At 44.6% G+C, this 21658-nt stretch overlaps 1 protein-coding gene across 2 annotated transcripts in view; it reads right to left on the bottom strand.

Annotated features, from left to right (window-relative positions):
• Positions 1-317: 317 nt before the first annotated feature.
• Positions 318-21658, bottom strand: part of LOC134357485 (uncharacterized) — a 44963-nt gene continuing 23622 nt past the window's right edge. For both annotated transcript variants that reach the window (XM_063069109.1, XM_063069108.1), the window contains one exon: positions 318-12375. In XM_063069109.1, the coding sequence (XP_062925179.1) occupies positions 9168-10085 (918 nt within the window). In that variant the 5' untranslated portion in view covers positions 10086-12375 and the 3' untranslated portion in view covers positions 318-9167. The remainder of the gene's footprint in view (positions 12376-21658) is intronic.

The following is a 21658-nucleotide window of genomic DNA, read 5'->3' as shown; positions in this document are numbered from 1 at the left end:
GACAATATCCACTGCCTTCCCTTCATCCACTTTCCTGGTAACCTCCTCGAAAAACTCCAACAGATTGGTCAAACATGACCTACCACGCACAAAGCCATGTTGACTCTCCCTAATAAGTCCCTGTCTATCCAAATGCTTGTAGATTCTGTCTCTTAGTACTCCCTCCAATAACTTACCTACTACTGACGTTAAACTCACTGGCCTATAATTTCCCAGATTACTTTTCGATCCTTTTTTAAACAACGGAACAACATGAGCCACTCTCCAATCCTCCGGCACTTCACCCGTAGACAGCGACATTTTAAATATTTCTGCCAGGGCCCCCGCAATTTCAACACTAGTCTCCTTCAAGGTCCGAGGGAACACTCTGTCAGGTCCCGGGGATTTATCCACTTTAATTTTCCTCAAGACAGCAAGCACCTCCTCCTTTTCAATCTGTACAGTTTCCATGGTCTCACTACTTGATTCCCTCAATTCCATAGATTTCATGCCAGCTTCCTTAGTAAATACAGACGCAAAAAACCTATTTAAGATCTCCCCCATTTCCTTTGGTTCCGCACAAAGCCGACCACTCTGATCTTCAAGAGGACCAATTTTATCCCTTACAATCCATTTGCTCTTAATATACTTGTAAAAGCTCTTTGGATTATCCTTCACTTTGACTGCCAAGGCAACCTCATGTCTTCTTTTTGCCCTCCTGATTTCTTTCTTAAGTATTTTCTTGCACTTCTTATACTCCTCAAGCACCTGATTTACCACCTGTTTCCTATACATTTCATACAACTCCCTCTTCTTCTTTATCAGAGTTGCAATATCCCTTGAGAACCAAGGTGCCTTATTCCTATTCAATTTGCCTTTAATCCTGACAGGAACATACAAACTCTGCACTCTCAAAATTTCCCCTTTGAAGGCTTCCCACCTACCAATCACATCTTGCCAGAGAATAACCTGTCCTCGCGAACATGCCAAAATCAAGTAATTCTTGAAAGGTCATGACGAATGCATCCGCTATCTCTTCCACAACCTCTTTCAGGACTCTGGGATGTAGTTCATCTGGTCCAGGTGACTTATCCACCTGAAGACCTTTGAATTTACCTAGCACTTTGTCCTTTGTAATAGCAATGGCACTCACTCCTGCTCCCTGACACTCACGGACAACTGCCACATTGCTGGTGTCTTCCACAGTGAAGACAGATGCAAAGTACCAATTAAGTTTATCTGCCATTTCTTTGTCCCCCATTACTACTTCACCAGCATCATCATTTGGCTAAATCAAATTAAAATGTGCTAACTTACAGAATTCAGGCAAAGTTCAGGGTAATATATTCATATAAAATTGCTCATTCGCCAAAATAAACAGGCTCCCTTTTCAGCCGAGACCCGATTGGCCATCATGGAAATCGGGACGCGACAGCCCGACGCATGCACACGGCCAGCCTCAGCAGCGACACCTACTGGAGCAAAAGGACAGGGCAGCTCTATTTCGAGGGGTCACATTCTGCTCATCACCATCAGCACGTGCAGGATTGGGACAGATCTGACTGCCACCCACCAATAAGAGATCATTAAATCTTACTGTAATGACGTACTTCGAGACACCCATAAGACCCTTTGCTGCAGTCAAAGGACAGTGGTGACAATATCATGTCCATTTAGGAGAGCACCAACAACATCATCAAGAATAATCAGCACCCTTTGGTGTTAGTGCTTCATATCTTCTATCCAGCATTAGGGTAATAAAAAATATAGTCAGCCTAATTATGCCGAGTGGAAAGGGAAGGGGGACATTATGGTCAAGAGATGAGGCCAAACGTAAGTCGGGAAGCGGCAAGGAGAGGGAGAGAACAAGAATCAGATGAGGCTAGGGCCGCACGACTCCAGAATCAAAGAGTCAGGATAAAAAAAGATGAGAGAAGAAGAGACAGAGGAGGAGAGGCATGCACGTCTCCAGGATCAGAGACAAACAAACAGCAGAAGAGATGAAGAGACAGGGGATGAAAGGGCTGCACATCTCCAGAATGACGAGAGGCACGAGGGTGGCAGATAAACCAGAAATGCTGGCATCAAAAGTGTCCTTCGTTAAATGAGGAGCAGCTATATTTGCTTTGCTACGCGTCGTTCCTCTTTAATAAACTGAGGTTTACTACTTCAGTTTCCAAAGCAAAGTGATACCCATAGCATTCAGGAAAATGTAATGTTCATTCTGGTCACATCAGACTGCACTACCCTTCTCTCAAAGGGTGCCCCAACGGGTCACCCCGTTGTCTAGTACAGGGGTCCCCAACCTTTTTTGCACTGCGGACCAGTTAAATATTGACAATATTCTTGCAGACCGGCCGACCAAGTAGGGTTAAACTCACCTCAACATGTCTTTTACAGTTAGGGTTGCCAACTTTCTGACTCCCGAATAAGGGACAAAGGTAGCAGTCAAATCCCGGGACACTTTACCCAGGAGAGACTACCATGACCATGAAGCCTTGCACGGGCACCTGTGCGCGCATGCGTGACGAGCACATGTGATATGTGTATGCGCGTACGTGCCAGTTTTTCCCACAAATCGGTTTTGCCTTCATCTTCCTGACTATACTGTACATACATTATTTCTACTTTATATAGGCTGTGTATTTATCATATTATTCCTGCTTTTACTATATGTTAGTGTTATTTATTTTCGGTTTTATGTGTTATTTGGTATGATTTGTTAGGTTATTTTTTGGGTCTGGGAACGCTCAAAAAATTTTCCCATATAAATTAATGGTAATTGCTTCTTTGCTTCACGTCATTTCAACACGAAAGATTTCATAGGAATGCTCTACCTTAGCAGGAAAAATACGGGACAAACCAATTTAGCCCAATATACGGGATGTCCCGGCAAATACGGGACAGTTGGCAACTCTATGTTCAAGTTCAACAGTGCGTGACAGGGAATGAGGAAAGGTGCAACTGACTCATATAGCACATGCTTTGCTATATGAGTCAGTTGGTTGGGGACTGCTGGTCTAGTATAACTGAAAACTTTTGATATCCTGCTTCATATTATTGGCTAGTTTGCTTTCATGAAATCTTTTCCCTTCTTATGACTTTTTCATTGCCTTTTGTTGGATTTTAAAAGCTACCCAATCATCCAACTTCCCATTCACTTCTGCTACCTTATATGCCCTTTCCTTGGCTTTTATACAGTCGTTAACTTTCCTCGTCAGCCACAGTTGCCTACCCCTGTCAATTGAGAACAACTTCTTCTGGGGGACATATCTATCCTGCACCTTGTGAACTATTTCCAGAAACTTCATCTATCTCTACTCTCCCATCATCCCTGCCAGTATCCTCTTCCAATCCACCTGGGAAAACTCCTTTCTCATGTCTCTGTAATTACTTTAATTCCATTGTGATACTGATACATGTGACTTAGGCTTCTCCCTCTCAAATTGCAGTATGAATTCAATCATATTATGATCACCGTCCCCTAAGGGTTCCTTTACATTAAGCTCCTTTATAAGAACTGGGTTGTTACACAAGACCCAATCTAGGATAGCCTTTCCCTGAGTTGGCTCAAGCCCAAGCTGCTTTAAAAAGCCACCTCATAGTCATTCGACAAATACCCTCTCTTGCAATCTGACACCAATTTGATTTTCCCAATCCCCTTGCACAGTGAAGTCCTCCATTACAATTGTGTCATTAGCCTTATTAGCCTTTTCCAGCTTCTTTTGCAATCTCAACCCCACATCATGGCTACTATTTGGAGGCTTATATATGATTCCCATAATGCTTTATTTTCACCCTTGCAGTTTCCAACTATGACCTTCTTTCAGCCATGACTCAGTGAGGCCCACAACCTCATACTGATCAATTTCTAATTGTGCCACAAGTTTGTCCACCTTATTGGAATGCTACACGCGTTTAAATACAGCATCTTCAGTCCTGCATTCTTCGCCATTTAAAATTTTGCCTCTGTGGTACAATTTAACTCTTTACTCTGCCTGCGTTTGTACATAATCATTGGCTTATCCTTTCTTACATTCAAGTCCTATCCTTGTTGGTCCTCCCAAAGTGCAACATCTCAGATTTGTCTGCATTAAGTTCATCCGAATACTTATATTCATTGTCCCTCAGAATACCTTCCAATAATTTACCTAGTCTGGACTTCAGGCTCTCCAGCCTATAACTTCCTGGCTTATTCTTAGATCCTTCCTTGAACACCAGAACACCATTAGCTATCCTCCAGTCCTCTGGAACCTGCCCCGTTCTCCAGTTTCCTGTAGCAGGTGTAGTTCACCTCAATCTGGCTAATTTATTAATTTATAATTTCACTAGAATTACCAGAATCCAACAGTTGTCAAGTACAGAAGAATGAGGAAACTGAGAAAGAAATAGATCGGTAATCTATGCGAAAGTATCAACAATGCTGTCCACAGTCAATCTCAGACAACAACTTATTGATGAGAGTCTCATGTGTGTTCCTTCCTTTTGCAACATAACAACAGTTCTTCCGACCACTTATCCCAATCTCGGTACTCAGGCTGACCTAACTTAACAGGCGTGTCCTCAAGTTGGTTATCCACTTAAGATCAGTCTTCATTGGTGTTGCCCTGTTACCACTCGGAATATAAAATCATAAAGTCTAAAAGCAAAAGGCAGGACCTGTAATTAAATGTTCAGCCGAAGGTGGGTACTGCCTCACTGACAGTGGATCAATCAGAACCAGTTGGTCCAGGGAAAAATCAAGAGTTGTGGTTGAGAGTGTAAGCTCTTGTCATCCTACTGAGAGAGTATCCACATTTTCTTATCAACCTGTGACACTTTCTCTGGGGTGTATCTCAGCACTGGATCATTGTTTGTCAGTTGTGACAGAGCTGGGTTTTGTTCCACTCCTGAGATAACCTTGGTTGATATTTCAGGAAAGTATTCGAGATGTTAAATTTTGCCCCATCTGTGCTGTAGCTAGTTATAAAATGGCATTTTGTGGTTGAGAAGGAAAATAAATCAATATAATCAGACAGCAGAGTAGACTTGATGGGCCAAATGGCCTAATTCTGCTCCACATTTTATGGTCTTGATTAGTGAAGAAATTCAGGGAGTTATTCTCAATGTCCTGAACAATATTTATCTTTCTAATAATATTACTAAACATATTATCTGACTATTACCATACCAATGTTTGTGGTGTCTTTGTGTGAACAATTTTACTGCTATATTTCCAGCATTACAGTGGATCCTACTGTAACCGTAAATTCCTTTGTCATTTTGTAAATCTTGAATGACTCTATAAAAAATATAAGTTTTCTTAAATATCTAGTATTTAGCTTAGGAAAAGTTAAAAACCTTATCTGGCTAATCTCAAATATGCTGTATGTAAAAGGATCAAAAATTGTGTCCTGCCAAAGGGTTGCGGCCTAAAATGTCGACTGTACTTTTTTCCATAGATGCTGCCTGGCCTGCTGAGTTCCTCCAAGTATTTTGTGTGTGTTGCTTGGGTTTCCAGAATCTGCAGACTTTCTCTTGTTAATCATATCACTTCCCTGTTTTTGGATAATGTGCTATAAACTTAAAAATTAAGTGTTTAAATAAAACTGGTCTTCTAGTTGACTATCTCAATACAAATGTACCACCAGTTTAACCTTGTCTGGTGTATATCTAACATTTTTCCAACCTTTCATCCTGAGATGATCACATGATTCATCTAATCCACTAAACCACATGCATTGTTAAATTGATTTCACAGCTGGGAATGTAACTACAGGAGGCTTTGTATCACAATCCTGTTTTGGCAGTTTAGATATTAGCAAAATCAAGAAGGTGATTATCACTGTGTAAACTGAATGACTACAAAGGCAGACTATCATCATTTGATCCTCAGCAATACCTGGCAACTCCCTGTAAACTCCCAATATCAGCAACGTTCGGTATTCATAAGACTCAGCAAAAGTGACAGACAGAAGTTCAAAATGAACAAAACCAGAGATAATCTGCATTGTAAAAAGACAGAATGAACTCATCATTGCTAATAGAACCTTTCAAGTATGGAAAAGTGGAGATGAATGTTAAGATACAAAATTGTAACCTTTCCTCCAACTTTACAATGACAAAGATGCAGTTTCTCCATGTCATCCTTAATGGAATCAAAGATGTTTCAGGGAATTTTGTTCCTTTGTCTTCCTTCAAAATCTATATTATGTTTTATTTGGTCATTATGAAGAATATAATTCAAACCCCAGTCAAAGCTTATTTTTAAACAATCTTCACTCTGTCATTATTGACATGTTATCCAGTAGTTTTTCATTGTACTGTGCTGATTCATATCCTTGCAAGGTCACTGATCAACATTGAAAGCACAAAGTACACTTTTCCTGCTCACCTCCCCAAACTTTCCTGATAACAAAGTCAAGCAGTGCATAGAAAGGTTTAGAAAAAGTAAATGCAGTAACCAAAATTAATGCTTCAACTTCCAACAGTAGTTAATATGCAGATAATGTACGTATGTTTTATTGAAGTTGTTTTTGGGATAAATATTGGGTAAGTTACTTGGAAAAACTCTGCCAACTTGTTTGTAATAATAGTAACACACACATCAAAGTTGCTGGTGAACACAGCAGGCCAGGCAGCATCGATAGGAAGAGGTACAGTCGAGGTTTCGGGCCGAGACCCTTCGTCAGGACTAACTGAAAGAAGAGATAGTAAGAGATTTGAAAGTGGGAGGGGGAGGGGGAGATCTGAAATGACAGGAGGAGACAGGATGGGAAGGGTGGATCTGAGAGCTGGAAAGTTGATTGGCAAAAGGGATACCAGGCTGGAGAAGGGAGAGGATCATGGGACGGGAAGCCTGGGGAGAAAGAGAAAGGGGGAAGGGAGCCTGGAGGGTGGAGAGCAGGCAAGGATTTATAGTGAGAGGGACAGAGGGAGAAAAAAGAGAGAGAGAAAAAAGGGGGAAAGTACAAAATTTTATTTAAAAAAATTAAATAAACAAATAAGGGATGGGGTGTGAAGGGGAGGAGGTGCATTAACGGAAGTTTGAGAAGTCAATATTCATGCCATCAGGTTGGAGGCTACCCAGACGGAATATAAGGTGTTGTTCCTCCAACCTAAGTGTGGCTTCATCTTGACAGTAGAGGATGCCGTGGATAGATATATCAGAATGGAAATGGGATGTGGAATTAAAATGTGTGGCCACTGGGAGATCCTGCTTTCTCTGGTGGACAGAGCATAGGTGTTCAGCAAAACGATCTCCCAGTCTGCATCGGCTCTCACTAATATATAGAAGGCCACATCGGGAGCACCGGACGCAGTATATCACCCCAGCTGACTCACAGGTGAAGTGTCACCTCACCTGGAAGGACTGTCTGGGGCCCTGAATGGTGGTGAGGGAGGACGTGTAAGGGTACATGTAGCACTTGTTCCGCTTACAAGGATAAGTGCCGGGAGGAAGATCGGTGGGAAGGGAAGGGGGAATTAATTATAGATAGATAGATATACTTTATTGATCCTGAGGGGAATGGACAAGGGAGTCGCATAGGGAGTGATCCCTGTGGAAAGCAGAATGAGTGGGGAGGGAAAGATGTGCTTGGTGATGGGATCCTATTGGAGGTGTCTGAAGTTAGGGAGAATTATATGTTGGACCCAGAGGCTGGTGGGGTGGTAGGTGAGGACAAGGAGAACCCTATTCCTAGTGGGGTGGTGGGAGGATGGGATGAGAGCAGATGTGCGTGAAATGGGAGAGATGCATTTGAGAACAGAGTTGATGGTGGAGGAAGGGAAGACTTTTTTTTAAAAAAGGAGGACATCTCCTTCGACCTGGAATGAAAAGCCTCATCCTGAGAGCAGATGCAGCGGAGACGGAGGAATTGCGAGAAGGGGATTCATTTTTAATAATGTAGTGCCCAGAAAATATTTACATTTCACTTCACAATGAGATTGCAAATCAGTTCAATATCTCACTTTAAAGATAGCAAGCCTAATGGTGCAAGTCTTTCAGTGTGAAGTAGTGCATCTGTCACGATAATGTACTCAAGTGCTTAGAGTAAGGTTTGAACCCAGATACCTTATAACTCAAAATTATGTTATTGAGGCAAAGCTGGCATTCTACTCTCAGTCTAATAATCCGTTCTTTTCCTCAGCTCACTGTAGTGATCCATATCTTTCCACACTGCCTATGCAGTGTCTTTGGGCCAGTTGTAGGGGAGCAGTATGAGCTTTATTATTTGTCAGTTTGGAAGTAGAATGAAACACCAAGTATAACTCCTGCCTCAGAGCTCCTGCAAACTTGATCTAATCTTGAACTCCTGCATTATCTGTCAGGATTATGCATGATCTCCCAGTGACTGCATTTCTTCCTCATACAGGTGACCTCTGCATTTTGGAAGGGGATTGAGGGTTGCTCCTAGAAAACACTGAACAGCACAGTTTCCCACAACGTGAAGCCATGAAATATGCAAATAATTTGTTGAAATAAGTAAATTTTTGCATTTATTATTTGACCTTTTTGTCTTAAATTCCATGAAAGTGAATTTGATTTTGTATCTCAGAATTTTGGGTTGTGATTTGTGGATTCTACAGGGGTGAGCACTTGTTACCTGAATGGCAGCAACATGGGAGTGCTTGGACAATAGAAATATAATGTAGATAGCTGTGTTCCAGATAAAATGCATCTTCTGCTCTGCATTGTCTGAACCTTGCTGGATTAATTCTTTGCTCTCTTTTTTGCACATGAATTATTTCCATTATAATTCCATTCCCATACAAAATTGCCAATAAACCATTCTTCTTGTAGTCCAGCTGCAGATAAGCAGGAAAACAACATTACTCAAATGGGGTCTCCCTTCAATATTGGTGGCCCAGCAGTGCAGTGGTGGAGAGGTCCTCTGGTATTAAGGCCTCCAATTGAGAGTTCACATTAGAAGACATTTGTATGGGTTGGAGACCCAGTGTGAGATCACTTACAAATCTAGCAGGTCACATGATCAGTTTCAATGACAAGCAAACATGGTGAACATTAAGTCTAATAAATGAATTGAATAAACTGTCAACTGTGCACATACATCTATTGATGCTTCTGGACACATCTTCAGTGATGTTCCTGGAATCATCGGGTGTTTCAGGTCTTTCAACATCATACAACCTCCTCCAGGTGACCCAGCCGGGGCTGACCAGACCCCAGCTTGTGTCCAGATGGCTAGCTACTTATGACTCCATGGCTCCCCTCTTTTGAGCCACAGCCATCTTGAGGCCCTCTCTGCTGCATCGGTGGTACTGCGGATGGCTCTCCTCTTCCTCTCTCCCTCGATGCCCAAAATGCTGAAGGCTCTAACTAAGGAACGGGCTACGAATCCCCTACAACCAGCCTCCACTGGGAGACACCTCGCTCTCCATCCAGCCTGCTGACAGTTGCTGACCAGTCCTGCGTACTTGGAGAGCTTCCTTTCAAAGGCCTCTTCCAAGCTATCTTCCCATGGGACTGTCAGCTCCAGCAGCACCACTTGCTTAGTAGACTCAGACACTAGGACAATGTCTGGTCGCAGGGTGGTGGCTGCGATATGGTTGGGGAACTTCAGCTGCCCTTCGAGGTCCACCAACAGCTGCCAGTCTCTTGCAGAGGTCAGAATGCCTGCAGATGTTCTTTTGGCGGGTATTGGCTGCTCCCCAGCTCTGACAAAGGCAATGGTCTGCCTGGAGGGTCGGGACCGCTTCACCCACTCAACTCCTGCACTGGCGGCTTCAGCGATGGTCTTCAGGACCTGATCATGCCTCCATCGGTACCGTCCCTCACCAAGTGCCCTTGCACAGCCGCTGAGGATGTGCTCCAGGGTTCCTCGCTTGGAGCACAGTGGGCACGCAGATGACTCTGCTTTGCCCCATGTGTGCAGGTTTGATGGGCTTGGAAGTACATCATACACTGCCTGGATAAGAAAAAGGATGCAGTGTGGTTCGGCTTTCCAAAGATCAGCCCAGGTCACTTTCCTCTCAACTGCATTCTCCCATCTTGTCCAAGCTCCCTGTTGCTTCATTCCCACCGCCTTGCAGGCTCTCATCTCCTCCACTACTGCTCTCACCTCCTCCTGAACTAGACGATGGCTTTCCTTCCCTCTGGTGTCCATTTGGGGAGTTGGAAAGGATCCTAGCCCAGCTCGGCCTCGTGTGACCACTTCCACCAGCCTCCTGTGATGCAGCCTCACCTCTGCCTCCTGAACAGCTTCCTCTGCCCTCCACTTCCTACCAGTTCTCACTTGGATCCCTGCTTTAGCCACCTTCAGGTCACTTGAGTCCCTATACTGTCAACATAATAGTGAATGGAAAGTAAACATGCCGTAATCATCTGTTGACCGTGGGAAATACAGCTTCTTTTGTAAGCAAAAATGATAATTACCTTCTTATAAGTGTTGAGGATAAGCTCCCTTAAGTGGTGCATCATGGGAGTCATTGAGTCACTCACTGCATCAAGAGCTCTGTCCACTTCCTTTTTCATTTCGTCACCGTTTGGAAGAATACGGATCAGACTAAGAACTGCCTCAGAGAAAAACAAACAGAACTGCAACAAAGGGATCATCTCCAGACAATGTCCCCACAGTAAATATCGACTAATGATGCGCTGTAAATTATAGGTACATTGTTCATATTTCTGATCACGGAACAATTATATTGTTTGGCTAGTACTTAAAATACGATCTCTCTGCTGATATATTGATATTTGGTTTATTATTGCCACCTGTACCAAGATACAGTGAAAAGCTTGTCTTGTATGCTGCTTATACAGAACAAATCATTACACAGTGCATTGGGCTGGAATAAGATAAAATAATAACAACGCAGGATAAAGTATAAAAGCTACTGAAAGAGTGCAGTGCAGGTAAACAATAAAGTGCAAAATGACAGCGAGGTAGATTGTGAGGCCAGGAGTCCAACTTATCACTCACCAGTCTGATAACACCGGGATAGAAGCTGCCCTTGAACCTGGTTGGCCATGATTTCAGGCTTTTGTGTCCTCTGCACAATGGCAGAAGAGACTAGTAAGAATGTCTGAGATAGGTGGAGTCTTTGATTATGTTGGCTACTTTACTGGGGCAGTGAGAAGTATAGATAGAGACCACAGAAGGAAGGCTTGTTCCTGTGTGCTGAGCTGTGTCCACAACTCTTTGAAGTTCTTAGTCATGCATAGAGCAATTGCCAAACCAAGCCATTATGCACCTTGACAGAATACCTTGTACGGTGCTTCAACCCAAGCATGCAAATTCATACAAAGGACAAAAGAAGTGAGTATTGTCATTCAGACTATCCAGCTTAAGATAGTCGTAATGACATCATAAATATGATCTATGAATGTGATTCCACATTCTATGTTCATACTCATCTTCCAAGTTCCAAATAATGATGTTCCTTTGGTTTAGTTCATTTATATGATAAGTTTGCTTATTTTTAAATTTTCATTGAGCTTGTGAAAAGCCTGCACTACCCTAGCTTCAAGGTGATGCTATCAAGTAAAAGACATCCAGCGATACTCCACATTGAATTATCTCCAGGGACTTTGCAATTTTCCCATTCATTCTAATGAAGACCAGAATTCGACTTGCTTCTGATGACAGCATCAAGGTTCAAGGCTTTTCCTTACAATTCTGTAGAAGCAGGTTTTCCACTGGATATAATCATTTTTTGACATGATTTGATTTGTCACATCTCTCCAAAATGCTTAATGTTGTCCATTAAAATATTTTATCACAAAAGCCTTGTTGTTCCCCCTTCCAAACAAAAAGCTTGTGTGGCCTTTGTAAAAGGGTTTGTCCCTGTCACAGCACTTTATGGTTGACTCTTAATCAACCATTTATTATCTTCAATAATAAAAACATCTATTTTTTAATTTTAGATTTCTAGCATCTTTAGATACTTGTTTTGATCAACAAGCATAAACATGTTGTACACACTTTGTCACTTATGCTCACATTGGTCAGGCAGGTCACATTGTACCTAATTTGCTACTCAGCAATATTTGCACAGGTACATACAGTACAGCTTAACGTCTCAACACAGATACTGTTTGACTCTGCTATCTAGCAAATAAACCATGACCTCTAAAAATATAATGATTTAGTGCCTTGTGCATATACAAAGACGTTCTATTCAATTCAATATTAATCCATTATGTATCCATGCATGGTTAACATGCTACAGACAGATCAAAGGTTAAGGAGCGATTGCTTACCATTGCCATCAGTAACTTTGGTCAGTCACTAACAGTGTGCAGGAGATAGATGACTGGAAGATTATGGTATCTGTGCATCCATAAAGAGTTTCAATTTCCAGCTTATAATTACTACGGATTCTTACCTCAAATTCCCCTGTACACTTCGCATCAGGGATGCTCACCATATTCTTCACAATAAGTTCTGGAAACCCCTGTCGGGAGAACCAATGGATTTAAGATTAAGCAATTTTCAGAAACAATTGGCATAAAAGAAATTCTTGATTGAAAGAAATAATGGCAAATAGTGAAAGATAATTTCTATAAAGGGCCAAAAACATTAAGTCTATGAAGGCCACAGGTGTGTAAAGCATCTGTGTGTAGATTATCAGCGGAAGAGTCAGAGGGAAAGTGAGAAGAAATAGACTGAGAGGGCTTTTCACATGTGGAATGATTTGGATATGCGATTGTTTAAAAGACCATTAGCTACAGAGAGAGAGAGAGAGAGAGAGAGAGAGAGAGAATACAATCCCCAGTGGGAAAGTATAATGAATGGTCATTCACCTGAAACCCCTATTCAACTGCCTGATCTGAGGTATGTATTGCACTTTCTGTTTTGATTGTAGGTTTGTGGGTAATATTTAGCTTTAAATTGTTCAAACACATTTTCATGTGGCATCATGGGGTGTTTTACGTCGAAGATTCAATAAATCCATCAACATTCTCAATATGCAGCACTAGTGTCACACTGGGATTATATTTCCTGCACGGTGAAGCAATTTAGCATTGACCCAGTTGACACTGAGAGCAGACACTGGCCTGTCAGGATCTACAATAGCCAATCAGAACCAGGAAGTATTTCTCAAATATAGTGCATGAAGAAGGCCCATACTTTCAGTGGTGTGAGGTTTATTACAATATGCAAAGGTACATATTATTATCTGCCACTAGACTTATATCACAGATGTTGACCGCATAGTGTAGCGGTTTTGTGACACAATTACAGCTCAGGGCATCGGAGTTTGGAGTTCGATTTCAGAGTTCTCTGTAAGGAGGCCCTGTGCGTCCTCCCCATGAAATGCTCTCTAGGTCCTCTGGTTTAGGGTAATTGAACATTGTAAAATGTCCTGTGATGAGGTTAAGGTTAAATTGGGTTGGTCAGGGATATCAGGGCAGTGCAACTTAAGTGGCCCAGAAAGGCCTATTCCAAGCAGCATCCTAAATAAATAAACGAAACATGCAATCTTTCAACAATGTCGATGTGATTAGGGGAAACCACTAAACTAAAATCTATAGGAATTAAACACTCAAACTGGAGATACTGAAATCTTGAACATTTTACAAAGATTTTGTCCCTCACTTCCCTGTTTCTCAATGATAGGCTGTTTTCTTTCTCATTGGCTATCCTTTACTGATGTTTTTGTAAACTGCTTCACCATGACCTCGTATCAAACTACAGAGTTTCAAAGGAAAATGCGGTCAGCAAGACTTCACTGGAAATCAGAAAGATACTGCAAGTTGCATTGCATTTCTACTTCCATACCGTCATCTAAAATAAATGGAAAAGTATCTCAAAAGAATCTCCTTGTCTGGAGGGACTCAGCAGATGGAGCAACATCTGTGAGGGGAAAGGAATTGTCAGTGTTTCCCATGAGTTCCTCCAGTCAATTGGTAATGTAAAATGGTCCTGTAGAAGCGTTTAAACTCACTTTTATATGCCAGACCAGAAGCAGGGAGATGGCCATCCCAGCTGTGGCCCTTCCTTTACCATTGCAACAATTTAGGACAATCACTGTGTTTTGATCTACGGTTAAATTTGACCTTATTACACTAAGGAAGGTATCAAATTCCTGTCGATACAAAGAAAAATGCAAAAATCCGAACTGATAATTACGTTATTATATTTTGCTTCACTTCTCAGAGTTTGCTTTAATGTTTTCAAACCCAAATTTTAACTCACAGCGTTTAATCATCCAGTTTAAGGTACAAAAGTGAACAGTCCGCTTTCCAGCAAGAAGAAATGTAATTATGGATTTCTCTGCTTTGCCCCTATCAATCTTCCAAGCAAATCCTGGGGAGTGAATATGAACAAGAGGAACTTCCTGTCAGAGTCTCAATGAACCATATCCTCAGCCTAGTGTGGGGAAGGAGTTTGATTTGGGCATAGGAAGCCATGGATTTCTTTATGGGACTGAGAGGATAACTTCCTAATGCAGGCCCTGGAGGTAAAAGCAGGCTATTGCTGCCTTTGAGTGACTTAAGTTTGTACAGTGCACAAAGTCAGGGGATGGAAAGAGAAAATCGCAATACTGACATTAACCACACCTGTACCCAGTTTCTGCCGGATTAGCAGTTTTAAGTGCCTACCTGCCTGATGCAAGCATTCAGACTTGCTCAGTCAGACATCTTGGTTGGTACAGACAAGTTGAGCCAAAAGGCCTATTTCTATGCTGTGTACTCTATGACTTAATGACTCTACGAGAATTGCTTGGCATTAGTTCAGATATTCATGAACTTAAGTCCTGCTCCAGAGATGTTAGGACATAATTCCCACTGGCATTCCAGTTCAAGTTTAAATATTCTTCAACCATACATGAAATAGCATTCCTCCACGGCCAAGGTACAAAACATACATGTCACGCCCAAGTCCCCAATGACATGTCCACAAATTGATGGTGCAGCTCTGGGCAACATGCAGAAATGTTACGGTTCTGCTGTAGGCCACAGACATTTGGGCTGTACAGCTGATTCCAGAGAATTATATCCAATCTAAAACATTTAAGTTCAGATTTTAAGTGATTCTCTAGCCCCAATGAGACCAAGTGCTTGCTCCAATTCTGCCTATACCCCAACATCAACACCCCCCCACCACAATCACCATCTCCTCACGCCAGTTTAATTCTGACACCAAGTCTAGATCTGCCAGAGTTTGAGTAGTGCTGTAACGACAGCTCCTCAATCAAGCCAACCCTCCAGAGAGGCTGGGGGGGCGGGGGGGGGGTCATTAAACGCTACCCTTCCAGTACAGTGACAAAAATAAATGGCTGATTGTGGCCCAAACAAATAAATCTCTCAATCTTATTGGAAGTATTTTTGTGAGCCAGGTTGCAGGAATATTTCTCTGTGGGTTACACTGATAAGGTGCAGGACCTTCTCACCACTACTGACAAAAAATAAGGCCTTGGTACCTTCTTATGCTTGAATTTCTAATGGCAAATGTGATCAGGTGGTAGATCTGTGCTAACAGTCAGCCCTATGTTATAATAATGAGGCTATTAATGAAGATATTGAAGGGCAGGCAAACATTTAGGATAATTTTTTTCTCGGTATAAAATATATACAAGTTTTCATAAACTTTTTATATTTTACATTGTAGCGGTGTGCTACACACTGCGTTAGAATAATGACACGTAGTCGGTGAGTTGGAGTTGCGATAAAAGAGATTTATTCAAACTTCGCGGCCTCCTTTAAAGCCTTCCCGTTCCCGCCCTCCCTGGGCGGGACTGCTGTGGGGAATGCATATTCCCAGACCCTTTCCGCACGCGGGATTTTCCCCCTGCTGGTGAAGATGGCCTGGCACGCTTTTTGGGGCCGGCCTCTCCGCCGGCACGCGCTGTTGTGAGCCGGTTCGTGTGTGCTAGAAAGTGGGTCGCCACATAACCCCCCCCCCCAGAACCGGCGATACCACCTCCAATGTCCACAGTCTGGATCGGCCTCTGTTTGGGAGGTCTGCCCCTGCGCCACGGTGCCTGAGCCCGGACTGGCTGCGCCAAGTCCACATGGGCCGGTTTGAGTCGGTCCACCGTGAAAACCTCCTCTCTCCCCCCAATGTCCAGCACGAACGTGGACCCGTTGTTCCTGATCACCTTAAACGGTCCCTCGTAGGGTCGCTGTAGCGGTGCCCGGTGTCCGCCCCGTCGTACAAAAAGAAACTTACAGTTCTGCAGGTCTTTGGGTACGCAGGTCGGGCTCTGTCCGTGCTGTGAAGTGGGGATGGGGACCAGGTTACCGAGCCTCTCTCGTAGTCTGTCCAGGACTGCTGTGGGTTCTTCCTCTTGCCCCCTTGGGGCTGGTATGAACTCTCCTGGGATGACCAGGGGTGCGCCGTACACCAACTCGGCCGATGAGGTGTGCAGATCCTCCTTGGGCGCCGTGCGGATTCCGAGCAGGACCCAGGGAAGTTCGTACACCCAGTTAGGCCCCTCCAGGCGGGCCATGAGAGCCGACTTCAGGTGACGGTGGAAACGCTCCACTAGTCCGTTCGACTGTGGGTGGTAGGCAGTTGTCTGGTGTAGCTGCGATCCTAAAAGGCTGGCCATAGCTGACCACAGGCTGGAGGTGAACTGGGCGCCCCTGTCGGAGGTAATGTGGGCCGGTACCCCGAAGCGTGCTACCCAGGTTGCGATCAGTGCTCGGGCGCAGGATTCGGAAGTGGTGTCGCTGAGCGGGACTGCCTCTGGCCATCTGGTGAACCGGTCTATCATAGTTAGGAGGTACCGCGCTCCTCGTGTCACTGGCAGGGGCCCCACGATATCCACATGGATGTGGTCGAACCTCCGGCGGGTGGGTTCGAACCGCTGCGGCGGAGCCTTGGTGTGCCGCTGCACCTTGGCCGTTTGGCACTGCATACACGTTTTGGCCCATTCACTGACCTGTTTACGAAGTCCATGCCACACGAACCTGTTGGCGACCAGCCGGACGGTTGTCCTGATGGAGGGGTGCGCTAAGTTGTGAATGGACTCGAAAACCCACCAGCGCCAGGCTGCTGGGACGACGGGGCGGGGTTGGCCGGTAGCTACATCACATAGTAGGGTCCTCTCACCTGGGCCTGCGGGGAGGTCTTGAAGCTGTAAACCGGAGACTGCAGTCCTGTAACTGGGGATCTCAGTGTCTGCCTGCTGTGCCTCTGCCAGCGCTGCATAGTCCACCCCCTGGGACAGGGCCTGTATGGTCGGTCTGGATAGTGTGTCCGCCACGACGTTGTCCTTTCCAGAGACATGCCGGATGTCCGTCGTGTACTCGGAGATGTAGGACAGATGTCGCTGCTGGCGGGCCGACCAGGGATCGGACACCTTCGTGAACGCAAAGGTAAGCGGTTTGTGGCCTGTGAACGCAGTGAAAGGCCTACCTTCTAAGAAGTACCTGAAATGCCGGATTGCCAGGTATAGTGCCAATAGCTCCCGGTCGAAAGCACTGTATTTGAGTTCAGGTGGTCGTAGGTGTTTGCTGAAGAACGCCAGGGGTTGCCAGCGACCCTCGATGAGTTGCTCCAGCACCCCACCGACTGCTGTGTTGGATGCGTCCACCGTGAGGGCAGTAGGAACATCCGTTCTGGGGTGCACTAGCATCGCGGCGTTTGCCAAGGCTTCTTTGGTTTTAACGAAAGCGGCTGTGGCCCCTTCATCCCAGGTAATGTTCTTGCCCTTACCTGAACATCAGGGTGAACAGGGGGGCGCATGATTCGGGCTGCTGAGGGGAGGAAACGGTGGTAGAAATTGACCATATCCATGAATTCCTGCAGGCCTTTGATTGTGTTGGGTCGGGGGAAGTGGCGGACCGCGTCTACCTTGGCGGGCAGCGGGGTTGCCCCGTCTTTAGTCATCCTGTGGCCCAGGAAGTCGATGGTATCGAGTCCGAACTGGCATTTGGCTGGATTGATTGTAAGGCCGAATTCACTCAGGCGGGAGTAGAGCTGGCGGAGGTGGGACAGATGCTCCTGCCGACTACTGCTGGCTATGAGGATGTCGTCCAAATAGATGAATACAAAGTCCAGGTCGCGTCCCACCACGTCCATTAGCCGCTGGAAAGTCTGTGCGGCATTCTTTAGACCAAACGGCATGCAGAGGAATTCGAAAAGTCCGAACAGGGTGATAAGTGCTGTTTTGGGGATGTTGTCCGGATGTACAGGGATTTGATGGTATCCCCGGATGAGGTCTACCTTGGAAAAGATCCTTAAGCCATGTAGGTTTGCTGCGAAGTCTTGAATGTGCGGCACAGGGTAGCGGTCTGGCGTTGTAGCCTCGTTCAGCCCGCGGTAGTCGCCGCCTGGTCTCCAGCCCCCCGTTGCCTTGGGCACCATGTGCAGGGGGGAGGCCCATGGGCTGTCGGACCGTCGTATGATCCCCAATGCCTCCATCTTCTTGAACTCCTCCACAGAAAAGGACAGGATAACAGAGAGGGGACAGAGAAAAGGACAGGACAACAGAGAGGAGACAGAGAAAAGGACAGGACGACAGAGAGGAGACAGAGAAAAGGACAGGATGACAGAGAGGAGACAGAGAGGAGACAGAGAGAAGGACAGGACGACAGAGAGGAGACAGAGAGAAGGACAGGACGACAGAGAGGAGACAGAGAGAAGGACAGGACGACAGAGAGGAGACAGAGAAGAGGACAGGACGACAGAGAGGAGACAGAGAGAAGGACAGGACGACAGAGAGGAGACAGAGAAGAGGACAAGACGACAGAGAGGAGACAGAGAGAAGGACAGGACGACAGAGAGGAGACAGAGAGAAGGACAGGACGACAGAGAGGAGACAGAGAAGAGGACAGGACGACGGAGAGGTGACAGTGGCCGTGCCTTTGGCACAGAGTCCGGCCCTGTAGCTCAGAAGGGTAGGGAGAGGAAGAGGAGGGCAGTTGTGATAGGGGCCTCGATAGTAAGGGGGTCAGACAGGTGATTCTATGAACGCAGTCCAGAGACCCGGATGGTAGTTTGCCTCCCTGGTGCCAGGGTCCGGGATATTTCTGATCATGTCCAAGATATCCTGAAGTGGGAGGGTGAGGAGCCAGAGGTCGTGGTACATATAGGTACCAATGACATAGGTAGGAAAAGGGATGAGGTCCTGAAAGGAGAATATAGGGAGCTAGGAAGGGAGTTGAGAAAAAGGACCGCAAAGGTAGTAATCTCGGGATTACTGCCTGTGCCACGTGACAGTGAGAGTAGGAATGCAATGAGGTGGAGGATAAATGTGAGGTGGAGGATAAATGCGTGGCTGAGGGATTGGAGCAGGGGGCAGGGATTCAAGTTTTTGGATCATTGGGACCTCTTTTGGCGCAGGCGTGACCTGTACAAAAAGGACGGGTTACACTTGAATCCTAGGGGGACCAATATCCTGGTGGGGAGATTTGCGAGGGCTACTGAGGTGACTTTACACTAGAATGGTTGGGGGGTGGGAATCAAATTAAAGAGACTAGAAGAGAGGAGGTTAGTTCACAACAGGGGGATGGGAACCAGTGCAGAGAGACAGAGGGGTGTAAAGTGAGGGTAGAAGCAAAAAGTAGTAAGGTGAAAAGTAAAAGTGGCAGGCCGACAAATCCAGGGCAAAAATCAAAAAGGGCCACTTTTCAACATAATTGTATAAGGGCTAAGAGTGTTGTAAAAGCGAGCCTGAAGGCTTTGTGTGTCAATGCAAGGAGCATTCGTAACAAGGTGGATGAATTAAAATTGCAGATTGTTATTAACGAATATGATATAGTTGGGATCACAGAGACATGGCTCCAGGGTGACCAGGGATGGAAGCTCAACATTCAGGGATATTCAATATTCAGGAGGGATAGACATGAAAGAAAAGGAGGCGGGGTAGCATTGCTGGTTAGAGAGGAGATTAACGCAATAGAAAGGAAGGACATTAGCTGGGAGGATGTGGAATCGATATGGGTAGAGCTGCATAACACTAAGGGGCAGAAAACGCTGGTGGGAGTTGTGTACAGGCCACCTAACAGTAGTAGTGAGGTTGGGGATGGTATTAAACAGGAAATTAGAAATGTATGCAATAAAGGAACAGCAGTTATAATGGGTGACTTCAATCTACATATGCATTAGGTGAACCAAATTGGTAAGGGTGCTGAGGAAGAGGATTGGTTTTTTGAACCAACATGTCAAGGAACCAATTAGAGAGCAGGCTGTTCTAGACTAGGGAATTGAGCAATGAGGAAGGGTTAATTAGCAATCTTGTCGTGAGAAGCTCCTTGGGTAAGAGTGACCATAATATGGTGGAATTCTTCATTAAGATGGAGAGTGACATAGTTAATTCAGAAACAAAGGTTCTGAACTTAAAGAAGGGTAACTTTGAAGGTATGAGACGTGAATTAGCTAAGATAGACTGGCAAATGACACTTAAAGGGTTGACGGTGGATATGCAATGGCAAGCATTTAAAGATCGCATGGATGAACTATAACAATTGTTCATCCCAGTTTGGCAAAAGAATAAACCAGGGAAGGTAGTGCACCCGTGGCTGACAAGGGAAATTAGGGATAGTATCAATTCCAAAGAAGAAGCATACAAATTAGCCAGAAAAAGTGGCTCACCTGAGGACTGGGAGAAATTCAGAGTTCAGCAGAGGAGGATGTAATTAGAAAGAGGAAAAATATTATGAGAGAAAACTGGTAGGAAACATTAAAACTGACTGTAAAAGCTTTTATAGATATGTGAAAAGAAAAAGATTGGTTAAGACAAATGTAGGTCCCCTACAGGCAGTAACAGGTGAATTGATTATGGGGAGCAAGGACATGGCAGACCAATTGAATAATTACTTTGGTTCTGTCTTCACTAAGGAGGACATAAATAATCTTCCGGAAATAGAAGGGGACAGAGGGTCCAGTGAGATGGAGGAACTGAGGGAAATACATGTTAGTAGGGAAGTGGTGTTAGGTAAATTGAAGGGATTAAAGGCAGATAAATCCCCAGGACTAGGTGGTCTGCATCCCAGAGTGCTTAAGGAAGTAGCCCAAGAAATAGTGGATGCATTAGTGATAATTTTTCAAAACTCTTTAGATTCTGGACTAGTTCCTGAGGATTGGAGGGTGGCTAATGTAACCCCACTTTTTAAAAAAGAAGGGAGAGAGAAACCGGGGAATTATAGACCGGTTAGCCTAACATCGGTGGTGGGGAAACTGCTGGAGTCAGTTATCAAGGATGTGATAACAGCACATTTGGAAAGCGGTGAAATCATCGGACAAAGTCAGCATGGATTTGTGAAATTAAGATCATGTCTGACGAATCTCAGAATTTTTTGAGAATATAACTAGTAGAGTGGATAGGGGAGAAGCAGTGGATGTGGTATATTTGGATTTTCAAAAGGCTTTTGACAAGGTCCCACACAGGAGATTAGTGTGCAAACTTAAAGCACACGGTATTGGGGGTAAGATATTGATGTGGATAGAGAATTAATAAACGGGACCTTTTCAGAATGGCAGGCAGTGACTAGTGGGGTACCGCAAGGCTCAGTGCTGGGACCCCAGTTGTTTACAATATATATTAATGACTTGGAGGAGGGAATTAAATGCAGCATCTCCAAGTTTGCGGATGACACGAAGCAGGGCGGCAGTGTTAGCTGTGAGGAGGATGCTAAGAGGATGCAGGGTGACATGGATAGGTTAGGTGAGTGGGCAAATTCATGGAAGATGCAATTTAATATGGATAAATGTGAGGTTATCCACTTTGGTGGCAAAAACAGGAAAACAGATTATTATCTGAATGGTAACACACATCAAAGTTG

This window comes from Mobula hypostoma, chromosome 16 (assembly GCF_963921235.1).
Source record: "Mobula hypostoma chromosome 16, sMobHyp1.1, whole genome shotgun sequence".
NCBI classification, from domain to species: domain Eukaryota; kingdom Metazoa; phylum Chordata; class Chondrichthyes; order Myliobatiformes; family Myliobatidae; genus Mobula; species Mobula hypostoma.
This window is presented reverse-complemented; position numbering and strand designations above follow the sequence as displayed.